Source organism: Cydia pomonella, chromosome 6 (genome assembly GCF_033807575.1).
Source record: "Cydia pomonella isolate Wapato2018A chromosome 6, ilCydPomo1, whole genome shotgun sequence".
In the NCBI taxonomy this organism is placed as follows: domain Eukaryota; kingdom Metazoa; phylum Arthropoda; class Insecta; order Lepidoptera; family Tortricidae; genus Cydia; species Cydia pomonella.
In genome coordinates this window covers 7,552,600-7,573,902 of record NC_084708.1, presented here as the reverse complement: position 1 = coordinate 7,573,902, position 21,303 = coordinate 7,552,600, and the positions used below count along the sequence as shown (strand labels likewise).

Here is a 21,303-nt window from a genome sequence, read left to right as displayed (position 1 = left end):
ATAATGGTACGGAACCCTTCGTGCGCGAGTCTGACTCGCACTTGCCCGGTTTTTTAATAGAAAGCCACGTCTTGCCACTGTGACGTGCAGACTCTTTCGCTCTCCCTTTATATAATATCTATTTAGGTGAACGAGACGGTAATAAGTGAACTTCGATTTATTTTCGCGGTTCACATTAAAAGATGGTTATAAGTTTCAAAGTAGGTAGAAATGTAAAGCTGTAACACGAACACACTGCTAAATACAAGAAATTTATTGATAAAGGTAAATGTTTTACAGGTCAATTTGAGGTAGGTACATATTCAACTAATACTAGTAGGCACAGCATTTTTTAAGATACGAATAGAAAGTATCTAAATACAAGATACAAGATATTTTCAAAAGTATTAAAAAAAGTATTTCAAATACAAGATGAAAATACGTATTTTGTATCTTGTATCTGTATCTTAGATACTTTTATTTTAGATAAGTCACATCTCTGCATATATTGTATTAAACGCAGATACACTAACTATGATAAAATATTCCGAGTTCGTTTTCGTCCCGTTGTCATAAAAACCGTCCCTTTTCAGATTACACACCGTCCGACGAAATTGGATATATGCGCTGGCAACACTGGTCAATAATGTCAATTTTTTTCAATTTATCTTGACAAATCCATACAGATTGAAAAAGAGAGGCTGCTTAAATTCAATTGTATAGTATTAGTTTTATAAATTATTTCGTGATGAAATACATCTCACTTAGTTTAATATTAACTTTAATATTTGCTGGATATGTTATTAATACGATATGGACTCTAGCCGAAATATTCATCCCGCCGGAATGTAGTCGTGGCGAACGATGTTTTAGTTCCTATTTAGCTTCAAATCCAGTCCAGCATTTAGTTCTTTATACCTCTGTTAGAGAATATCCGCACGAGGGTGATCCCGCCTCAGAAGCGGTGACAAAGGTGCATACTTCGGTGAATTTCGACTACCGGAATCCGGCTTCTATGTGAGTGTCTAAATGTCGTTATTCGTTTGTTGTTAACCTTAGATTAGAAAAACCTTATAAGTCGTCACACCAAGTCGTTCCACCACAAGTTCATAGCCATAATGAATAGTACAACTCCAATAAGATTGATTTTTGTTTAATTATTTTATAGTATTTAGTGAGTTTTTGCTGTCAATAATTTTGTAAACAAATGTTTATGGATGAAGGAACAAATATTGTACATCAGTTGTACATAAATTGACAAGATTATAGCTTATTAGTATTTGTAGTTTTACATGTATATAAAATGTATAAATGTTGGTGCAATAAAGAATATTTACTTACTAACAACCAATAAAGTTTTGCATATTCTGCTAGAACCTATAAAAAAACTACTTTCAGAAAGTTTTACAAAATTTTAATGGAAATTAGGATATCTGCCCTCTATTAATTAAAAATCATGTTTTTTTTTTTCAGAGATGTCACATTGAAAATTCCTCGCAGAACCCGCAATAATGGCACACTGTTCATGCATGCGGTTCTCCTTGATGAAGACCGGTTGTACAAGCAGTTTGATGAAATCCTTAGAACAGAAACATTGCATACCTTGCCACTTATCACATTTATTGAGCCACAGGCAGCTACATTTAATTTATTAAATAAAAATGTAAGAGACTTAAGTATACAGCTTTCTTTAAAGGCTAAACATAGACTTAAGTCACCCTTAATTTGATAATTTTCATTGTGATGAATATAACCTTTAACCTTCTTTTTGTAGTTTTCCCAGATTAGAACCATTAACCTTAAACTTAACCTTAACTTTTTTGTGCTAAATAAATAAATATATGGACACACACAAATTGACTAAGCCCCACATTAAGCTCAAGAAGGCTTGCGTTGTGGGTACCCAGACAACAATAAATTTTGTTTATATTTCTATAACCTATTTCAATAAAATCTTCAAATGATGAGACTTTGCAACTTGGTAGTTTGGCCAGTGACCTCACTGTAAGTTTTGTAGTTTTGCTTGAACAAACAAGTTAAAGTATGTTTGTATACATTTAAAAATATCTTTTAGACATTTGCTTGTGTAAAATATACTAATTATTTTTCCATTTTCAGACCGAAGAGAAAAAACCAAAGGTTCAAAATGTAAAGCCCATAGCTCATATAAACACCATAGTTCCTCTGTCTGTTTTAACAGACAATTTAAACCTTCCAGCTAACAAAATACCTGGGGAATTGTACTCTTACATAAGGTAAGTGGTATTTAGTAATGACGTGACTTAAAACCCATCAGAAATGTAAATTATGTCCAAAATTATCAACATGGTAAAGGTTAGCTTATACACGGTGCATTAGGAGTAATGAAAGCGGGGTAATATTGAAAATTGTTAATTATAACTAACCTAGAAGCACTCTATTCTAGCTGTGGCTGCATGCTCACTGTTGTAAGCAAGATGCCATGTGTTGCAGTAGCTTAAGTGTTGCTAAAGTATTCTGGTTCAGCAGATATTTGACATTTTTATTATTACCTCACTTCCCAATGCACCTTTTAACAGGTGTGAAATATCATTCTATCATCAACCATGTTAACTTCACATTTCTTTCAGATTACGCAACCGTAAGTTCTTGCCGATTATTCAGCACAATGTTCTGAAATCTCGACTGTCAAACCTTCAGCCATTAAACAGCAGCAGTTCTGAAGTGAACATAACTGTCACCGTGTCACCATCCTCATATGGGTCCTTACGTTTAGCCCTACATGTCCGCTTGGCTTTAGACCAACTACATAACCTGGGATTTAGCGACAAAGATGTTGACGATGTTAAGGGGATCTTTGCTGATACCAACCTGTACCTGCTGTCTGCAACACTTTTGATTGCTAGTTGTCATGTAAGTACATTGTCACTATTATTTAAAACAGTTTTACTATCTTATGTATATCTAGATGCCACTTAATGTCACTAAATAATATACAAACATAACATGTGTTTATTTCAAAATATGTGGATCAGTTAATCAAATAACTTAATTGACGTCATTTTATTAGTCACGGTTAATTATCTATTCATAAAGGTGAAAAACTACATCAATTATTCATCTTTATTACCTTGATATACTTACTTTTCACCACATGTGATACATACGCTTCTCCTAAAATTTTAGACAATTTTTTTTCTTTTAATTATAAAGGCATTTTAACCGACACTCCAAATTACACTCGATACCTACATGCATGCAAAAAAAAGATTTCCTCTTTGACTTTGACATGCTGTTTTAGATGTTTTTGTGTACACCCATCATATGTATATGATGTATATACCTCACCCACTCCTTTGTACCTAAAATTGACTACTTACCTACCTAACCTTTATACCTATGAACTGCTGCAAAAAGTAATGAAATAAACGTATTTGTATTTATATATCTTGTACTCCATGATCTTTGCCATTCCCTTGGAAATTGACATAATTTCAATAACTAACTGAGAACGTTTCCTCGCAGTTGTTGTTCGACTTCCTGTCATTCAAGAACGATGTGTCATTCTGGCGAAGCAAGCGCTCCTTGGGCGGGCTCTCAGCCCGCACCGTGCTATGGCGCGCGTTCTCACAGCTGGTCATCTTCTTCTATCTTCTGGACGAGCACACGTCGCTTCTGGTGCTGGTGCCGGCTGGCGTCAGCGCGGTTATTGAGGTGAGTCTCATCCAGCTCGCTGTGAGCTGTACTAAGGCGCGCGTTCTCAATGCTTGTCACGTTCTACTTGCTGGATGTACAGTGAGCTGCGAAATTGCATGGAGAAATTATGAATTCATTCATTATAATGAATGAATCCATTCATAATTTCTGGCGTCAGCGCGGTCATTGAGGTGAGTGTGATCCAGCTTACCGTTCTCGCAGCTCGTCATTTTCTACCTTCTAGAAGAACACACCTCGCTGCTGGTGTTTGTTGTGTATTGTTGATGTAGCTGGGGGCAGGAGGGTGTTTGATATTCAATAGGCGGGTCTACACAGAGCGAGCATATGCGCGAGGCAATTTTCTCGCGCACAAAACGGCCAGTGTAGACGTGCCTCGGCCGAGCCGGCGCGCTCTGTGTGGGTCCACCTAATAGCTGTTATAAGTTACGTAAGTCGGTATAGTAACATGTTGAGTGTATACAGTCACGGATTTTAAAATCCTTTCAAAATCAAACCACCAGTTAAAAAAAATGACGAAGCCTTATGTGGATATTATTATTGGTATGTTTGGGACGTAACATGTTGCACCTGACGAAGCCTGCGTTGTGGATTTCTTACTTAAACTATTTGTTTTTTTAAATTGTTTTGGTCGTCAACAGGTATACGAGTAGATATACCATTTTACTTCACATCTTATATTGGAACCACCAGTTAGATAGCTAGTAGCTATCTATACATACATACAACATATTAGGGTATATATATAAGTCCGTGGCTGTACTAAAAGATAAAACGGCGATTTACATAAATTGGTATACCTATATCAATCACAAAGGTTTATTCCAATGTTTTGTTTTGTTTAAACCTCACGTAGGAAACTACCTACTTATATGGAATGACCCACATCGCTACCCACCATGAAAACAGTTTTCTTAGGCCGACGTGTCATACACGTCACGCATCAGTTATCGCTGCCACTGTATAGGAACAATTGCAGCAACCTATAGTTCGTTTTTTTTTAGCATTAGAAATACTTAAGTCAAATAAGGTAAGCGTTCTTAACCTGTCTTTTTATTAAAAATCACTTTAGATAAATATTTCACAGCAAATCTTATACCTTTAAACGAGCAATTCTTGTATATATATATGTATATATATTTCTGTGATCTCGGAAGCGGCTCTAACGATTTCGCTGAAATTTGGTATATGGGGGTTTTTGGGGGTATACAATCTATCTAGATTAGTCGTATGTTTGGGAAATCGCGTGTTTTCGAGTTTTCATGCGTTTTTCTTTCGACGCAGAATATGGTCGCTAATTTCGTGTAGCCGGCCACTGTCCGTCTGGTCCAGCGGGTTAAGACGCGGACTGCTAAACCAGTGTTACGGGTTCGAATCTCGCCCGGTGACTAACTTTTGTTTTTTTTTTATATGTTCAAGTTTATATATAATTTTTTAATTTGTATTGTTTTAGACAAGTTTAATTTAGTAAAAAAAATGTATTTAAGATTATCACCACCATATTACAATAAATAGTTATAACCGAGCAAAGCTCGGTCGGCCAGGTACTATGTAACAATTATACCTAAATTATATTCGATATTTAACTTTTTTTTTATACGTAATATAAACAAATTTTCTGAATGCTATGCAATAATTTTCAATAAAAAGACGCCAGGATTGTTTAACTTTTTTTTAATTAAAAAAAAACGAACTATATATCTCATCTTATCAGGCTGTTTAAGAATTGTCAAGTCACGTAAGAACGCACCTGAACTAAGTATAACCGCGAAAATCGAAGTTCGTCAATTGCGGGAATTTTTCTCTGTCACTCTAATTACGTCTTGGTGAGAGTAAAAGAGAAAGATCCCGCAATTTACGAATTTCGGTTTTCGCTGTAGGCCCCTGCTGGTCTATAACCGCAAAAATAGAAGTTCGTCAATTGCGGGCATTTATCTCTGTCAACCAATTACGTCTTAGTAAGAGTAAAAGAGAAAGATCCCCACAATTTAGGGTTTTAGGTGTGACTCATTTTCTGCAATTGTATCTGCTACTTTGTAACCTGAATTTCCAAATACGCAATAAATTCATTCATTAATTTGCGAATTTCGGTTTTCGCTGTAGGCCCCCTGATTCCTACGAGCAGCCACAAATCTAGGCAAGCGGGGCCTTTGTAGCGTCACAGAATAAGTAATAGTACTATCGTAGAGAAAAGAGACTTCCTACAAAACCGAAATTTGACAGCGATTCCGGGACGAATCGTGCTGTCCCTTTCTAATGTATGGCACTATGTATCCCTATCGGCTATTATTCTAAAAAAACGGAACTATATATCAGGCTGTTTAGGTGTTGTCAAGACACGTAAGAACGCACCTGATTCCTACGCGCAGCCGCAAATCCAGGTCAACGGAGCCTTTGTAGCGTCACAGAATAAGTAATAGTATTATTGCAGAAGCAGGGAAAGGGCAATTCGTTGATGAGTTTCGATTTTGTCAGCCGACGCGAAGTTGTTTATGCGCCCTCCCTGCTTACGCGTGCATTATATTCACTATAATTAAAATATAATAGTATACGAGGGTGGTTTGATAAGTCAGTGACTTTTTGCAAAAAAAAAACTTTTTCACCTTTTTTAGTTTTATTTCTCTACATAATCTCCTTTCAACTCCATACACTTCGTCCAACGATGTTCCAGTTTTTTCAACCCCTCCAAAAATATTTTTTGTCAAACCCTGAAAAATATACTTCAGTTTCAGCTATGACTTCCTCATTTGATGAAAATCTTTTCCCACCGAGCCATTTCTTCATGTTTGGGAATAAAAAAATCACATGGGGCCAAATCTGGAGACTTAAGGTGTGTGGGGCAGTATTTCGTAACGCAATTCTACTAATTTGGCTGTTGCGACTGCTGACGAGTGTGCAGGGGCATTGTCGTGGTGAAAAACGATTTTCTTCTTTGCCAGATGTGGCCGTTTTTTCACAACTTCTGCGTTAAATTTTTCCAACAAAGTAGCATAATAAGGGCCATTTATTGTTTTACCATTCTCTAAATAATCTATATAAATAACCCCTTGGCTGTCCCAAAAAACAGTGGCCATTACCTTTCCTGCCGAATTGAACGGTGTTCGCTTTCTTTGGGGCCCGTTCGTTAGCAGAAGTCCACTGTTTTGACTGATTTTTCGTCTCTGGCGTATAATGATGGATCCACGTTTCATCTACCGTCACAAATCGACGTAAAAATTCATGAAGTCGTTTCTGATCGGCTGTCAGCAAACGCGGCACCCATCTTGCGGAAAGCTTTTTCATATTCAAAATATTATGCAAGATATGAAAAACTCGTTCAGATGAAATGTGTACAGTCTCAGCTATCTCACGAATCCTCACTCGACGGTCATCCAAAACAATGTCGTGAACTTTATTCACGACATCATCAGTGGTCACTTCAATCGGCCTTCCAGAGCGTCCTGCGTCATTGGTAGTGGTACGTCCAGAACGAAATTCTGTAAACCACTTATGTACCATTCCATGAGAAGGAGCAGATTCCCCATAATATTTTTTTAAACAGTTTTCAGTCTCTTTAATAGTTATTCCACGTAAAAAGTAATGTTTAATTAACACACGAAATTCGCTTTTCTCTATTTTCCAACAATTTTCCGATCGTATTTGACATATGCCTCAACAACTTTTTTATTGCCCCGCCTTAAAAAAAAAACTGCCAGCTACCAAGGAGTTTAGAATTGTAATTAAAAAGTTTATATGTTAAAATGATTTTTGTTTTACATAAAGTCACTGACTTCTCAAACCGCCCTCGTAGGTATGAACCTATCATATTTCTTTAGGTATGTTTTTAAGTTCCCGCACCTTGCATAGACATTAAGAAACATCCTTGTATTTCCAGCTATGGAAGGTGACGAAGATCCTCCACGTGCGCGTCTCCTGGTCGGGCTGGAAGCCCCGCGTGTGGCGCGACGTGCCGGACGCGGCCGAGCGCAGCACCGCCGCCGCCGACGCCGAGGCCATGAAGTACCTGTCCATGCTGCTGTACCCGCTGTGTCTGGTCGGCGCGGTTTATTCGCTGCTCTACGAGCCCCACAAGAGGTGAGTGCGGCCTCGACGTGCCGGACGAGGCCTCGTGAAGTACCTGTCCATGCTGCTGTACCCGCTGTGTCTGGCCGGCGCGGTCTACTCGCTGCTCTACGAGCCCCACAAGAGGTGAGTGCAGGCTCGACGTGCTGGACGCGACAGAACGCAGCATCACCGCCGCTGATGCCGAGTATATAGTAAATATTTACAGTTATCGATTACATTACATACAATTCAATCTTTTATATCCAATAATAAATTAAGATGGAATATCTCACAGGGCCTATGGTATAACTGTTGCACTTGTTTAGGTACTATGATGTAATTCTAAGTATAAACCTTGAATTTGGACTTATGAAAACTCACGTGTCATTTGGGTACTATCCTATTCAATAACAGCGACATCTGCATTGATTTCCACATTTACAGGGTTTTTTTTACTGCTGCATGATGAGACACAGAGGTAGGTGCACACAATTGCAGGAATTAAACAAAATGGACATAAAAGCGAAACACAGTGGCCACCCAGTTAATTTGTCACAACAATTATTACTTTTTGACATTTCATTTCATTTCATTGCACCCCAAAGGAACGGGAAGCAATTGTGTACTTGACACGTGTTGAATATTATAACAAAATGTAGCTAAATGGATAGAAAATGAGCTATCCATTATAAAAAAAAAGTGGAATAAAAAAAGACATATTGAGATTATAAAAAAAATACAATCCTCCAGTCTAGAAAAAAAAATGTTTTTACTTACAAAAAGAATAAAGAAAATGGTACCATTCGATTCCTTACATTTTATTAAAAAATAAATTATATGACAACTATATATGAAGAAAATTTCTTTGATGACCCTGAAATAAACGCAATATTTCAGGGTCAACATAGCAATTTTCTTGATTTTCTATACATTTAGCACAGACTAATGTAATGTGACGTCATATTACAAAATCATTTTGAGAGGCGTTTCAATCGTCGAGTGCGAGCGTCAGACTTTAAGTCTCATTTCTGACCTTTGTGTTGTTTAAATGCCATGAGTCCTATATAGACATTTGATCCTCAGGAAATTCAAAATCGATTGACATTATTTCCAAAAAACTGTCAAGTAGCCAACCTCGAGACAGGCTAAGCCTAGTGTAGGAACCAGAGCAAACTGACAAGTATATTTACAGCCAAGGTACCTACATTTTGTCAATTGTATTTAATTAGGTTAATTTGAACACCCCTGTAAACACATTTCTGTACCTACAATAAATATTACAAAATATTAATTCAAAGGGAAAGCCAATCATTGGGGCTATTCGATAAACGACTAAGCCATTTAAAGGCTTTGATTCTGGGAAGGGGTGGACGGGTCCTTGCTGTCACTAATTCCTACGTTTTCAACGATCACTAACTACGGCTTTAGGCATTTATCCTCATTGCAAGTTACCAGGAAACTTCTCACACACTCATTCGTCTTTTCAGTTGGTACTCGTGGGCGCTCCACAGCGTCGTGAACGGCGTGTATGCGTTCGGCTTCCTGTTCATGCTCCCGCAACTGTTCGTCAACTACCGCCTGCGCTCCGTGGCGGCCCTGCCGTGGCGCGCCTTCATGTACAAGGCGTTCAACACGTTCATTGATGACGTGTTCGCGTTTATCATTACTATGCCGACCGCGCATAGGGTGGCTTGCTTTAGAGACGACTTGGTGTTCCTCGTGTATCTGTACCAACGATGGTAAGTCATTTGAGATTATACTATTTAATCTATCTACGCTCTGGCGGTGCTTATGTGTCGCGCCTTCATGTACCTACAAGGCGTTCAACACGTTCATTGATGACGTGTTCGCGTTTATCATTACTATGCCGACCGCGCATAGGGTGGCTTGCTTTAGAGACGACTTGGTGTTCCTCGTGTATCTGTACCAACGATGGTAAGTCATTTGAGATTATACTATTTAATCTATCTACGCTCTGGCGGTGCTTATGTGTCGCGCCTTCATGTACCTACAAGGCGTTCAACACGTTCATTGATGACGTGTTCGCGTTTATCATTACTATGCCGACCGCGCATAGGGTGGCTTGCTTTAGAGACTACTTGGTGTTCCTTTTTTTTTTTTTTTTTCTTTCACGCAGGGGTAAATGCATTTACGCATCTCACTCCCTGGCTGGGGAGGCCAACTTGGGGTGTGGTATGTGGGACTCACTCCTCCCGTTACTCTCTCTGTTAAACAGAGGGAGGGGAAGAGAATACCCACTAACATCCCCTGCGGCGTTGCCCGCTCTACCGTTATTGGGGGACGCCACGGGGTCGCGAGACCATTCTACCGTGCCGTCCCCGCGGCTGCCCTAGTTAATATAACGGGGACACCCTCGATCCAGAGGAGGGAAGGATCGGCAACGCACTGATCCTTCCTCCAGACGTGTAAGGCCCTATATTGTGGATCCCCAGCCCACAGGCCCTACTGGGAGATTAGGCGATTAATATACTGTAACCGCCTTCTCCCCATCCGTCTCGACTTGGTGTTCCTCGTGTATCCGTACCAACGATGGTAAGTCATTTGAGATTATACTATTTAATCTATCTACGCTCTGGAGGTGCTTATGTGTCGCGCCTTCATGTACACGTTCATTGATGATGTGTTTGCGTTTATCACTACTATGCTGACCGCGCATAACATGACTTTGTTTTCCTCGTGTACTAATATCAGCGATGGTAAGTAGTTTGAAATATTTCGCTATGTATACTCTACCTAAGCTACGTGATGGTTACCCTTCATGTGCAAGCCCTTTAAGAGGCGGCCATGAAACATTCACATGGAAACAACTAGCTAGGGAAGACTCCATCCAAAACCTTAATAGGTAAAAATTTGCTCGGTAGAAAACATGCCTAATTTTGCAGATAGTTTGTGGAATCCACGATGACGCCCAGATTTGTCAAATCTAACTTTTAATATCATGACGTGTCTTTGCGAATGACACGATTTATACCATAGCAGTATAATTTTAGTATAAATATCCTTATATTGCCGAGGGACCTGACGAGCAAAACTTTAAACAGAAGTAAATTTGTGTAAGAATGTCTCTATAACATTTATTTATTTTTAAGTATATTTTCAGAGTAATTGAGACAAAAGGTAAAAACTTGTGCAATGGCTATTTCTTCTGTCGCAAGTTTCGCGCGAGATAAACGACTACCCTTCCTTTAATTAATACAGTTAGAAAAAGACGGGTAGTCAATCTCCCGCGCGAGACTGTCGTGGCGATAGCGCACTCGTGTTAAACTATGAAAAAAAATCCCTTATCACGCCATTGCGTCAATAAGCTAAGCTACGTTTTAAATTTCACGTTACATTGTGTTTTTTTAGGTTATACCCGGTCGACAAGTCGCGAACAGACTCGGCTGTCAGCATGGACGAAAACCCGGAAGAGTTGGAGCCGCTGAAAGAAAAAGCCGAATAAGGCTTATTAATTCTATTAGTCCATGAGATGTTCAAAATCCTCTGGCCAGATGAAATAAATTTGAGTCAGGAACTTCACACTTTAGGCACATAATAGATAGTATTCGCTTCGAACTTGTTGTCGGTATCTGTAGTTGTCAGCTGTCAGCCTTATTACCCAATAGAGTTCAATCATTGAGCTTCAATTAAGAATATGAAGCAAGTGACTTGCTAAAATACTTGTCTATCTAAAATACAGATGAGAGTTAAATTGATTTTGTATTAAGCGTCTGCAAACGATACCACGCTTAGAAATCAAGGAAAAGTGGAAAACTTGGGTGAGATTCGAACTCGCGACTCTGGAACCTGTCCATCGCTCGGCCGACTGAGCTACCGAGACTTACCCGATGACAACGAATATTTCCACCATATCCCTCCTACGCGGCTTAGGGAGGAGCCGAGATAAAAGTTTAAGGGGCAACCACTTGCTTTAGGCCCGAGACTACCACCGAACACCATCGTTAGGCGTTTCCTTTGGTTTTCAAATAAGCGACCACCACGGCAGTATTCCTTCTTGCTTCCATAGTGTTTGATGTGATGTGACACTAAAGGGTCTTGCACCAACCACAGTTAGTGACCTAATCAGTGTTGGCCCAATGTTAATTTGAATTGACCATATTGAAAATTATCCATTTCAAATTGAACCGTAACCGTAACGGACGGTTACAGTTTACGGTTCAATTTGTAATGGATAACTTTCAATATGGTCAATTCTGATTAACGTTCGGCCAACTATGAAATTTCCCATGCAATAAAAATAAAATTGACGACCGGTCTGGCCTAGTGGGTAGTGACCCTGCCTATGAAGTCGAAGGTCCTGGGTTCGTCGAATCCCGGTAGGAGCATTTATTTTTGTGATGAACCCAGATATTTGTTCCTGAGTCATAGGTGTTGTCATAGAGAAATAAGAAGTAATAGAGTGCTCACTCCATACATCAGTTTTGGTACCAAATGATTATTATATTCGCAGTCGACATCTAGCATCGAGTAGCGGAACTCTCAGTACTGCTACTCGACAATAGATATCGCGGCAAACAAAAAGTCTAATGCTCAACGATTTTCCGCTAATATTATAACTAGAGTAACCAGAACTCTATTTTCAACTCCTACATTTCTCTGGTTATAATATTAGCTGAAAATCGTTGAGCATTAGACTTTTTGTTTGCCGCGATATCTATTGTCGAGTAGCAGTACTGAGAGTTCCGCTACTTGATGCTAGATGTCGACTGCGAATATAATAATCATTTTGGTACCAAAACTGATGGATGGAGTGAGCACTCTATTACTTCTTATTTCTCTATGGTGTTGTCTATGTATATATCTATATAAGTATGTCGTCGCCTAGTACCCATAGTAGAAGCTTTGTTTAGTTTGGGGCTAGGTTGATATGTATAAGATGTCCCCTAATATTTCTTTAATTTAGCAAACACGGTGACATAAGGTTTGGCGCAACTGACACTAAATATTGCATCAAGAGAGATTATACAGCAACATATTTGACTGACCGTAGACCTTCTTTCATTGCAATAAGGTATACTGATAGTCATATAACTTTGTCAATTAAGGTTCTTATATTATAATACTATCTAACTTGTGGTATAATTAATTTTGTTTTACTCCGTCCATGGCCACAGTATTCCATATAGGCTTTTTTAACATCTCACGGACAATATGTAGACGACCTAGTTAATTTGGTTATTTCTATAGTAGGTAATGAGATGACTGCTTGGTTATATATAAGCTAAACTGTATTGTTTCCTGTAATTTATTTGGTATAGTCGGTCAAACAAGTTAGTCAGTAGAATAAGGCGCGAATTTCAAATTTTCTATAGGACCGTAACGCGTCGCGCCTATATTTTTTAAATTTGCCGCTTTTTTCTACTGACGGAAATGGCTTGACAGACTATATTTGCGGTACGTGTTCAGTCGGCAGCCAGTTTGCAGAGGCGAACCAAGCTGACTCTGCACGGCATCTGCAATGGAAAAATATCCAAAATAAAACGATTATAATGACACTCCCCCATTTTGTTCTGCTCAAGTCGGTGAAAATTTAGCTTAGGATGGTATTCCACCTGTCCGATTTCTTGGTGCAATGTGTATTTGCATCTCACATTTTGCTTAATGAGAGAGTAAGACGCAATTCACATTGGACAAAGAAATTGGACATGATCAAAATTAATTGTACAAGTCTCATGCTTATATTCATAAATGTCGTGCAAGTCTCATATAGCTATAGTTTGTTTTTCCTTGTCGGTCACTGTGACATTTGTGCTACTTAGAAAGAGACATAACAAGAGTTTAAACGAATAGAGGCTTATAAACTGAAATAGAGGTCATATATTAAAGAAAAAGTGACGAAGCCCTCCAGTGGTGAAGGCCGGATTTAGTGTTTGCTAAATTGAAGAACTCGACTTGTTTTTACGAGATATAGAACTTAAAAACCTTCTAAGTCTTAAGTCCCGAGTCGAGTCCTTTATTGTGTCTTTTTTAAGCACATCTCAAAAGGACTCGAGTCTCCGAATAAAGACTCGGTCAACAATTTTATAGGTTTTACCTAAACAACAGTAAAGGAAATAGGAAAATAAAAATATTGTTGTATAATTTATGTTATATGTACATCCATGAATTTTATATAAAGACAACGCATTTCTAAGTTATTTGTAATAAAATTACAAGTTCTCCGAAAAGGACTCAAGTCTCTACAAATGACTCGGGTCTGAAAAACTGAGTAGAGTCTTAAAGCAGAGGACTCAAAGGACTCGAGTCTTAACCAACACTAGCCGGATTACACAATACAAATCAAAATATTTAATAAATGAATTTGTGTAATTTAAAGTTGTGTATTAGAGGCTTGTTAAGTTTTATGAAAGAGTGGGTTCTCTTGACAATGTTAATCAGCAAATATTTCGAGCATTTCATGAATAGTCGTTCAATTTGTAGCTGGCCGCGAACGGCTATTCTAATCCTCTGTCTATTAGTAAAACCGCACGTGCCAAAAAAAGGGGTCGTATAATTCTAATTGGCATCTAAGCGCGGGCTAGTCCAACGCATAAAAAAAACCAGTGTAGGTGCGCTCTCCGATAACGCGCCTTTGTTATGCATCTCGAGGACACATTTTAGACTGGTTCTGTAGTGTTCGACTCGCCGGCACTCAGTAACCGTAGAGTGACCACACAAGAAATCGCAAATTATTCTTACATTTGTTCATTTTGTATTTTATTGCTATTTCCATGGGAGTTGTAAGTCAATAATTTATTATAACATATTATACTTAACAATAGACAAAAGATTAGCCGTTCGGGGTCAGCTACAAATCGAACGACTATAGCTACTATTGTTCCTGACTGTACATTTTACGGTGCCAGAGACAATGTAAACTAAAAAACGATTTAAATTAAAATGAAATTATTAATTTAGGTTATGCTTAAATTAGCTTTATTTCTCAAATGAACTGTGAATGAGGCTGTCTAAGGTGCTAAAAAGATTTGCGCCATTACTATTTATTTTAATATTTATTTTACAGCACATATGGTGCTATTTTACCGCACTAGTGTGATAATTATCACATTACATAACTATGTCGAAACTTATATATTGCCATATGTTACTGTAAAACGTTGTACGATACATGTGCGAATAGGTAATTCGTAACTCTTGTCGATTTAAAACACTCCCTTCGGTCATGTTTTAATTTATCGCCACTCGTTTTGATTCGCACTAGTATCGTAATGTACTAGAATATGATAAACGCATATATTATACTTGATCATTCCGTTAACTTCTGTATTAGATACCTACATAAGTGCAGAATAAGCCCTAGTATTTAAAAAATATCTTTTGAGCAATAATTTGTACTAGCGTCTGAGTCGCGTAAGAAAATTAGAAAGTAAATTGCTAAACTATGTTAAACATATGATAAAAATAATTTATTAAAATGCCTAATGTATATTTGAGTGAATGGCGTAACGATATATGACCACGGCCGGCAAAACGTCCCACTTTGTCGCTTGCCATACGAACACTTTGGCAGGTTATTCGTACAAAGATACAAGCAAATCTCGTCCTTATGGCAAGCGTCAAAGTGGGACGTTTTGCCGGCCGCGGTACCATATAACTTAATTATCACTTTTAACGCAGATAATACTTGAAATAGTCGAACTCTAACGCAAAAATCGATCAGGGTCAAGTTATTATAGCGTAAGCTGTCAAGTAGCCCAGATGCTTTGTCGTTGATATTCACTCCCATTAAAGTAAGGGCACTAAAAACGAAGAAATTCGTACATCGAATTGCCATTTCCTATCTCTGTCGCACGCGCATAGTTATATTAGTGTCCCGCTCGCACAGTGGCATTGCCGTCTCCATCATCAGCGGGACAGCGATCTAATTATCAGTCTTGGCCGAACGTTAATTAGAATTAACGATTGACCATTACTAATTAAACCGTAAATTGGTCAATTCTAATTAACGTTTGGCGAACACTGATAATTATGCTCGTGAGGGTTCCATACCCGAAGGGAGCCAAATGGAACACAATAACAGAGAGTAATAATTACTAATGTCTGCGTGCTGTAACTCAATAATAATAGGAAGTTGGCATCATTCTCTGTTACTCTAAAACGAAAACGAAATTCTTTTCGTCCACTAGTGAATTAACCAAAACGGTTTGAAAAATAAAACTATTTCCGAGACAATTTTTGTTTGTTTCGGATCGTATTTTTTGAAAATTGGAAGTTTGGAATTTGTCGGCCCGATTAAGTTATACATGCTAAATTGCAGCTTTCTAGTACCGTGATCGTTACACGAAACAAATCCTCGGACAGACAGGCTAACAGACAGACAGACTGGGCGAAACTATAAGGGTTCCTAGTTGGCAACGGAATCCTATAAATTGTATGATGGCACTGAAACTTGCTTGCCTTTGGCACTTGGTTGCCTTTTTAGGGTTCCGTACCCAAAGGGTCAAACGGGACCCTTTTACTGAGACTCCGCTGTACGTCCGTCCGTCCGTCTGTTTGTCTGTCACCAGGCTGTATCTCATGAACCGTGATAGTTAACCAGTTGAAATTTCTACTTTTTATTACTTCTGTTGTCGCTATAACAACAAATACTAAAAACAGAATAAAATAAATAGTTAAAATATTTTTTTTTTTTATGATAATGGTACGGAACCCTTCGTGCGCGATTCCGACTCGCAATTGGCCGGTTTTTTATTCTATGTACCTAACAAATAGCGCCATAGCGGTGAGACGGCTAAAATCCCATTAATATTTAGTTGTGAAAAATGATGCGTAGGTAGTTGTTAACTAGTGGATAAATTGACGACTTAGCGTCAATTCAAAATTGACATAATTTTATCTGAATTCCACATCGAATAACAGACCACTCGCGTCCAGAATTAGAAAGAATAAACTTACTGTTGCGGGCGTATAGTTCATGATATTACCCCGTTATGGTGTAAGTCGTATTTGATTGTTGAGAGCCTGTTCTGTCCCACTGCTGGGCAAATGCCTCCCCCCGCCTTTTCCATTTTTTTCGGTTTTTTGCAGTGTTCCGCCATTCCAAGTACTTTTAATTGCGTGTCTTGATAAAAAATCGCAGTTCAAGCTTACTCTCTCTTATTCTGGATAAATAAAAAAATAGTTACTTACCTACCTTCACCATCTTGATTACCTTCATCATTTTTCTTAATTGAAATGAAATGAACGGCAAGCAGATAAGTTTTTTGGTCTGAGAGTATTATTCTTTTTACAAGTACAGTGAGGCTAAATTGGTGAAATGTATGGAAACACCTTTGCTGCCATAAAAACAAGGACGTGTACCGATATATTTGGCCACTTTGGCCGTCACTATCTATTTAATGCTGTGTATGCGCTGGAGGTAGTCCTCAAATGTGTTAGAAAAATACAACCAAAAATATATTATACAGTATTATGAGTCGAATAATGCTACTTATAGATGCTGTAATGTTCTAGAAAGGTATATATATATATTTTGGATTCATGATGCATGCCAATGGAGGTAAACTAATCTTAATGATGCTATTTAGTGGCGTTAATGTCATATTATAGGTATATTTTACAAATGTAAAGGCTATATATGGGCTAAGTTTTTGTAAGACTCAAATTATTTATACTCGTATTTTGTCCAGAAGTAAAAATAATTAATTGATTCAGAAGAGAATATCCCAAATTTTTTGAACATCGTTTAGGTGCCAAAACACCTGAGAATTGATTGTACAGTTCTATTCTATAGGTGTGTACAATACATGTGCGAATACGTCGCAACTCGTGTCGATTTAAAACACTCGTTGCTGATTTCCTACTTTCTGCACTTGTATCGTAAAAAACTATAAACAAAGAGCCGATTTTTCAGACCCCCAGATAAAAGCTGGTTAAACGATAACACGATTCTCATGTGTCATTCTCATAACCTATTTCGATCTAAGATACCTACATTCATCAGATTCCTTTCTCGTCAGGACAAATTGTAGCCTGTTTTTTTTCGGGCGAAAACGTTGGAATACCTACTTATCGGACAAGTTAAATGGTAACTGAAAAATCGGCCCTAACTAAGTAATTTATGAGACAATATTTTGTAATGAATGTTAGTGTATTTTAGTGTGACTGATCCTGACAGTGACACTGAAGTTGACAGAATAAAGATTTCTTACGATTTTAGTTACAACGCGTGATTTTTGACATTGTCCTACGGTGGCCTAGTGTCTCATTAGTTGACTGTACTCGTACCTACACAACTTAGCAGTATAAACGAATTAATATACTTATGAAATTAGAAACTTGCTTTGTTACATTGATGTTAGATTTAGCACCTATTATATATTCTGCTGGATTTATATTTTATACTAACGAAAATACTTACAGGACTATATTAAATTGTTTATGATTTTGTAAAAATGACCGAATATTATTTACTTGCAGGGTTTCTCCAAAGTCTTAAACATCCAATGATCTAAATTTTGAATTTATATATATACAGACTTCCGATTTCGTATATACTTATAGGTACCTACTTTGAACTCATTTGCGCTTTCCACTGTAGGTTTTTTTTTGCTTTAATTTTCTTATATAATATAAGTATCTAAGTATAAGTTCTATGTATTTAAGTATTTATAAATATTTATTTATTATATATATCGTTGTCTAAGTTCCCTCAACACAAGCCTTATTGAGCTTACTGTGGGACTTAGTCAATTTGTGTAATAATTCCATATTTTAAAGATAAAGATAGTTTATTTTATTATTAAAGTAGGCATATTACAATGCGCTTATGAACGTCAAATTAAGCTACACCGGCTCTAACCCTACACCTCTGACCCGAGAAGATTTAAATCCCCCCTCAATTGGAGGGTATCCTAATGCAAGAAATACGGCGGGACAATTTTTTTTTAAACATTACATCTTATAATTAACATGCATTAAATAAGAAAAAAAAAATACAATTTTGATTACTATTTATAATACAAAGTTTCCTTCACGTAGGATGGGTTGTCCCTACTTATCTAATAACCACCCTCCTAGTGAGTATGTACTGTCTACCTATTTAACGCCTACCTACTGGATTATTTGCAAAGCAAATAGCCGGCATTGAACCTATTTACTGAACATAGTATGTAACTATTGAATTTGCGGCAAATAACTGTGAATATTGACCCGAGAGCCCTACAAATTTAATGCAATAAACAATTATACGAGAATACATTATTTACAACATTGGCTGTTTTTACTAGTACAGATTATGAATATATCGGCGAAGATAAGACAGTATATATTGCAGACATAATGTTATATATCATCCTCTTAGGCGATGACTCCTAACCTTGGATGACCCTAATCATGCGTTTGTAAATCTCGACTATTTTATCTCAAATTTGAAGAGATAAAACCTTTTACTTAAGCTATTAGTTAAAAAAAGTGAGCAATGATATTCAAAAACATGATGATAATGTACAGTCAGCAGCAGTTTTAAGCGTTAGCGATGGTTTACGGCCTTTAGAGGCCCTTGTACTACGCTGCTAGCCGCAGTACTACCTACTTAGTTCCATCTGACACAGTGTAGCCCTACTAGCCCTGAATCTAGGGTCCACTTTGGTTGATAGTGGACGCATCTGATATTAAGAGGCTGTCACCACCCAATATCCTTGAAATTGATGTTACTTAAACAGTTTTTTAAGAAAGACTATTTGTTTTAGTCAAGTAAGAAAAATATATGTTCATATTAATTATATTTCAAAGACCGTGGTTGTACTCCATATATGATTGAACGAAATCGGCTCGATAGAAAATAATTGCAGATTGGTCTTAAAATCACAATTAAACGGTTCTATGTCTTTATTGTTTTGGGTCTGCAATTAAAATCACAATTTCAAAACATTTATATCTAAACCGCTGTTGAGTAAAATATTACACTAATAATCCACTTTTTTTTATTTAAATATTTTTCTTATTATTCCCTTGCCCAGGCCCAGTAACATGCGACAGTGCCATCTCATTTACTCCGATACAAATAGACAGTGTGCGCGCTTTAGGTATTGACAGCCTCTTAAAGAATGTGTAACATACCTAAATGAGAACGACGTACCGAGTAATCTTATATAAAACTAATTTCGTAGTTTACGTGCCTTACGGCAGGCACATAGCGATATCGAGCGAAATCTAGATTAACATATAGTTAATTAGTGCGTGTATCTGATTAAGTGAAATGTATATTTCTTTTGAGATCAATAAAACTGTGTAACACATAGCGATATCTACCGTAAGAATATCTTAACTGCACCACAGTCTATAAAACAAAACAGTCATTCAACGAAGCCGTCTTACTAGACAGGGCAATCGTGCGGGTTGCGAGGGGCGAGCAGCGTAATTTCTAAAAAGTTTGTACATTTTTCAGTTTCTCTATTTTGTTACCAGTTTCCATAACATTTGTATGACGATAACGTAATAGGCAGTACGAAAACTGGAAATTGTTTTTGTAAATCTGTGACAACGGTGTTCTTGTGCGATGTCGGCATTTACGCAAACGGCAAAGGCGTCGGTCCACTGTTATTTTTTACACTGTGAAGGCACCGTAGTCATTTTATATGTTCCATCTAGTAAGGATGTGATCTATGCATTAACTTCACGTTAACCGACACTTTGTTTAGGTATATTATTAACCGGGCAACTAAAATATTAAACGGGAACTTTCATTGGCCATATAAAAATATTATATGGCTGTGTATTAATATTTTAGCGCCAAAAATATACATATACACCGTGTTTTTATTGAATTGCGTTAACTCCGGGGTTTCGGTAAGTACGTTTAAGGAAACTAAATGGCACAGTTAATTTTCAAAAAAAAAAATTTTTTTTGTTTTTTTTTTACAATTTTTATATTTATAAAAAGTAACTAAATGTTGCATATAGCGTTGTTGTAACATGGGCATTACATTTAACTCAACTAAACAATTGAAAACTGTGATATATCAATGTCATTTCTAACATCGATCGTCCGAGATAGTACGTACGTTTAGTAGCAAATGTATGTACTCGCACTAAACACTAATCAATAAGTAAACAGGCCCTAAGGCAAGTGTACACGCTCGTAAGGGCCTTATAATATAAAAAATTATGATTGATTATCTCCGAAATGGAGTTAATTAGAATATCGGTGTCTTTGAGAAAATTACTTAATTTAAGCTCAGGAATGCACCCTCGAAATTAACGCAAATCAAAAAAAACACGGTGTATAAGCCACAAATATAAGCATAATATTACTAAAAAACCGGCAGAAAATTCAAGCCACAAAAAAAAAAATAAGAAACATGAAATGACAGGCGAGTATTATCTAAAATAATAAAATGACACCTAATATGAAAACGGGTAAAAACACTAAGAACGGAAACATTATATTTGTGCCTAAAGGTGCTCCCACATTGATGTTACAGATTATACAGATTGGCCCAGAACACATAGATTTTTTTAACTGAATCCATTTCAATAAGGTAAAAATGTATAGGTACATATTTATGAACTTGACTGTACCCAGTCTATGTAACGCGCTTGAAACTCGCAGCGCACTACTAGCCT

The 21,303-nt window shown here is 37.3% G+C and overlaps 1 protein-coding gene across 2 annotated transcripts; it reads left to right on the top strand.

Annotated features, from left to right (window-relative positions):
• Nucleotides 1–530: 530 nt before the first annotated feature.
• On the top strand, nucleotides 531–18,132 carry LOC133518838 (lipid scramblase CLPTM1L). Of its 2 annotated transcripts, none has more exons than XM_061852578.1 (8): nucleotides 531–996; nucleotides 1,453–1,642; nucleotides 2,098–2,234; nucleotides 2,589–2,871; nucleotides 3,484–3,672; nucleotides 7,547–7,746; nucleotides 9,204–9,455; nucleotides 11,086–18,132. In XM_061852578.1, exons 1-8 carry the CDS (start codon nucleotides 728–730, stop codon nucleotides 11,177–11,179), a joined length of 1,614 nt encoding a protein of 537 aa, XP_061708562.1. In that variant the 5' UTR covers nucleotides 531–727; the 3' UTR covers nucleotides 11,180–18,132. The 2 variants fall into 2 exon arrangements, 1 of the variants encoding a protein (XP_061708562.1); XR_009799542.1 differs by having other exon boundaries at nucleotides 532–996; nucleotides 9,204–9,651.
• Nucleotides 18,133–21,303: the final 3,171 nt, after the last annotated feature.

What these genes read in the sequence shown, in the direction of transcription:
- LOC133518838 (XM_061852578.1), top strand. Translation starts at nt 728, where the DNA reads ATGAAATACATCTCACTTAGTTTAATATTAACTTTAATATTTGCTGGA. An exon ending in TTAATTTATTAAATAAAAAT is followed by an intron (nt 1,643 to 2,097) that starts GTAAGAGACTTA and finishes TTCCATTTTCAG; the next exon opens with ACCGAAGAGAAAAAACCAAA. An exon ending in GTGTATCTGTACCAACGATG is followed by an intron (nt 9,456 to 11,085) that starts GTAAGTCATTTG and finishes GTGTTTTTTTAG; the next exon opens with GTTATACCCGGTCGACAAGT.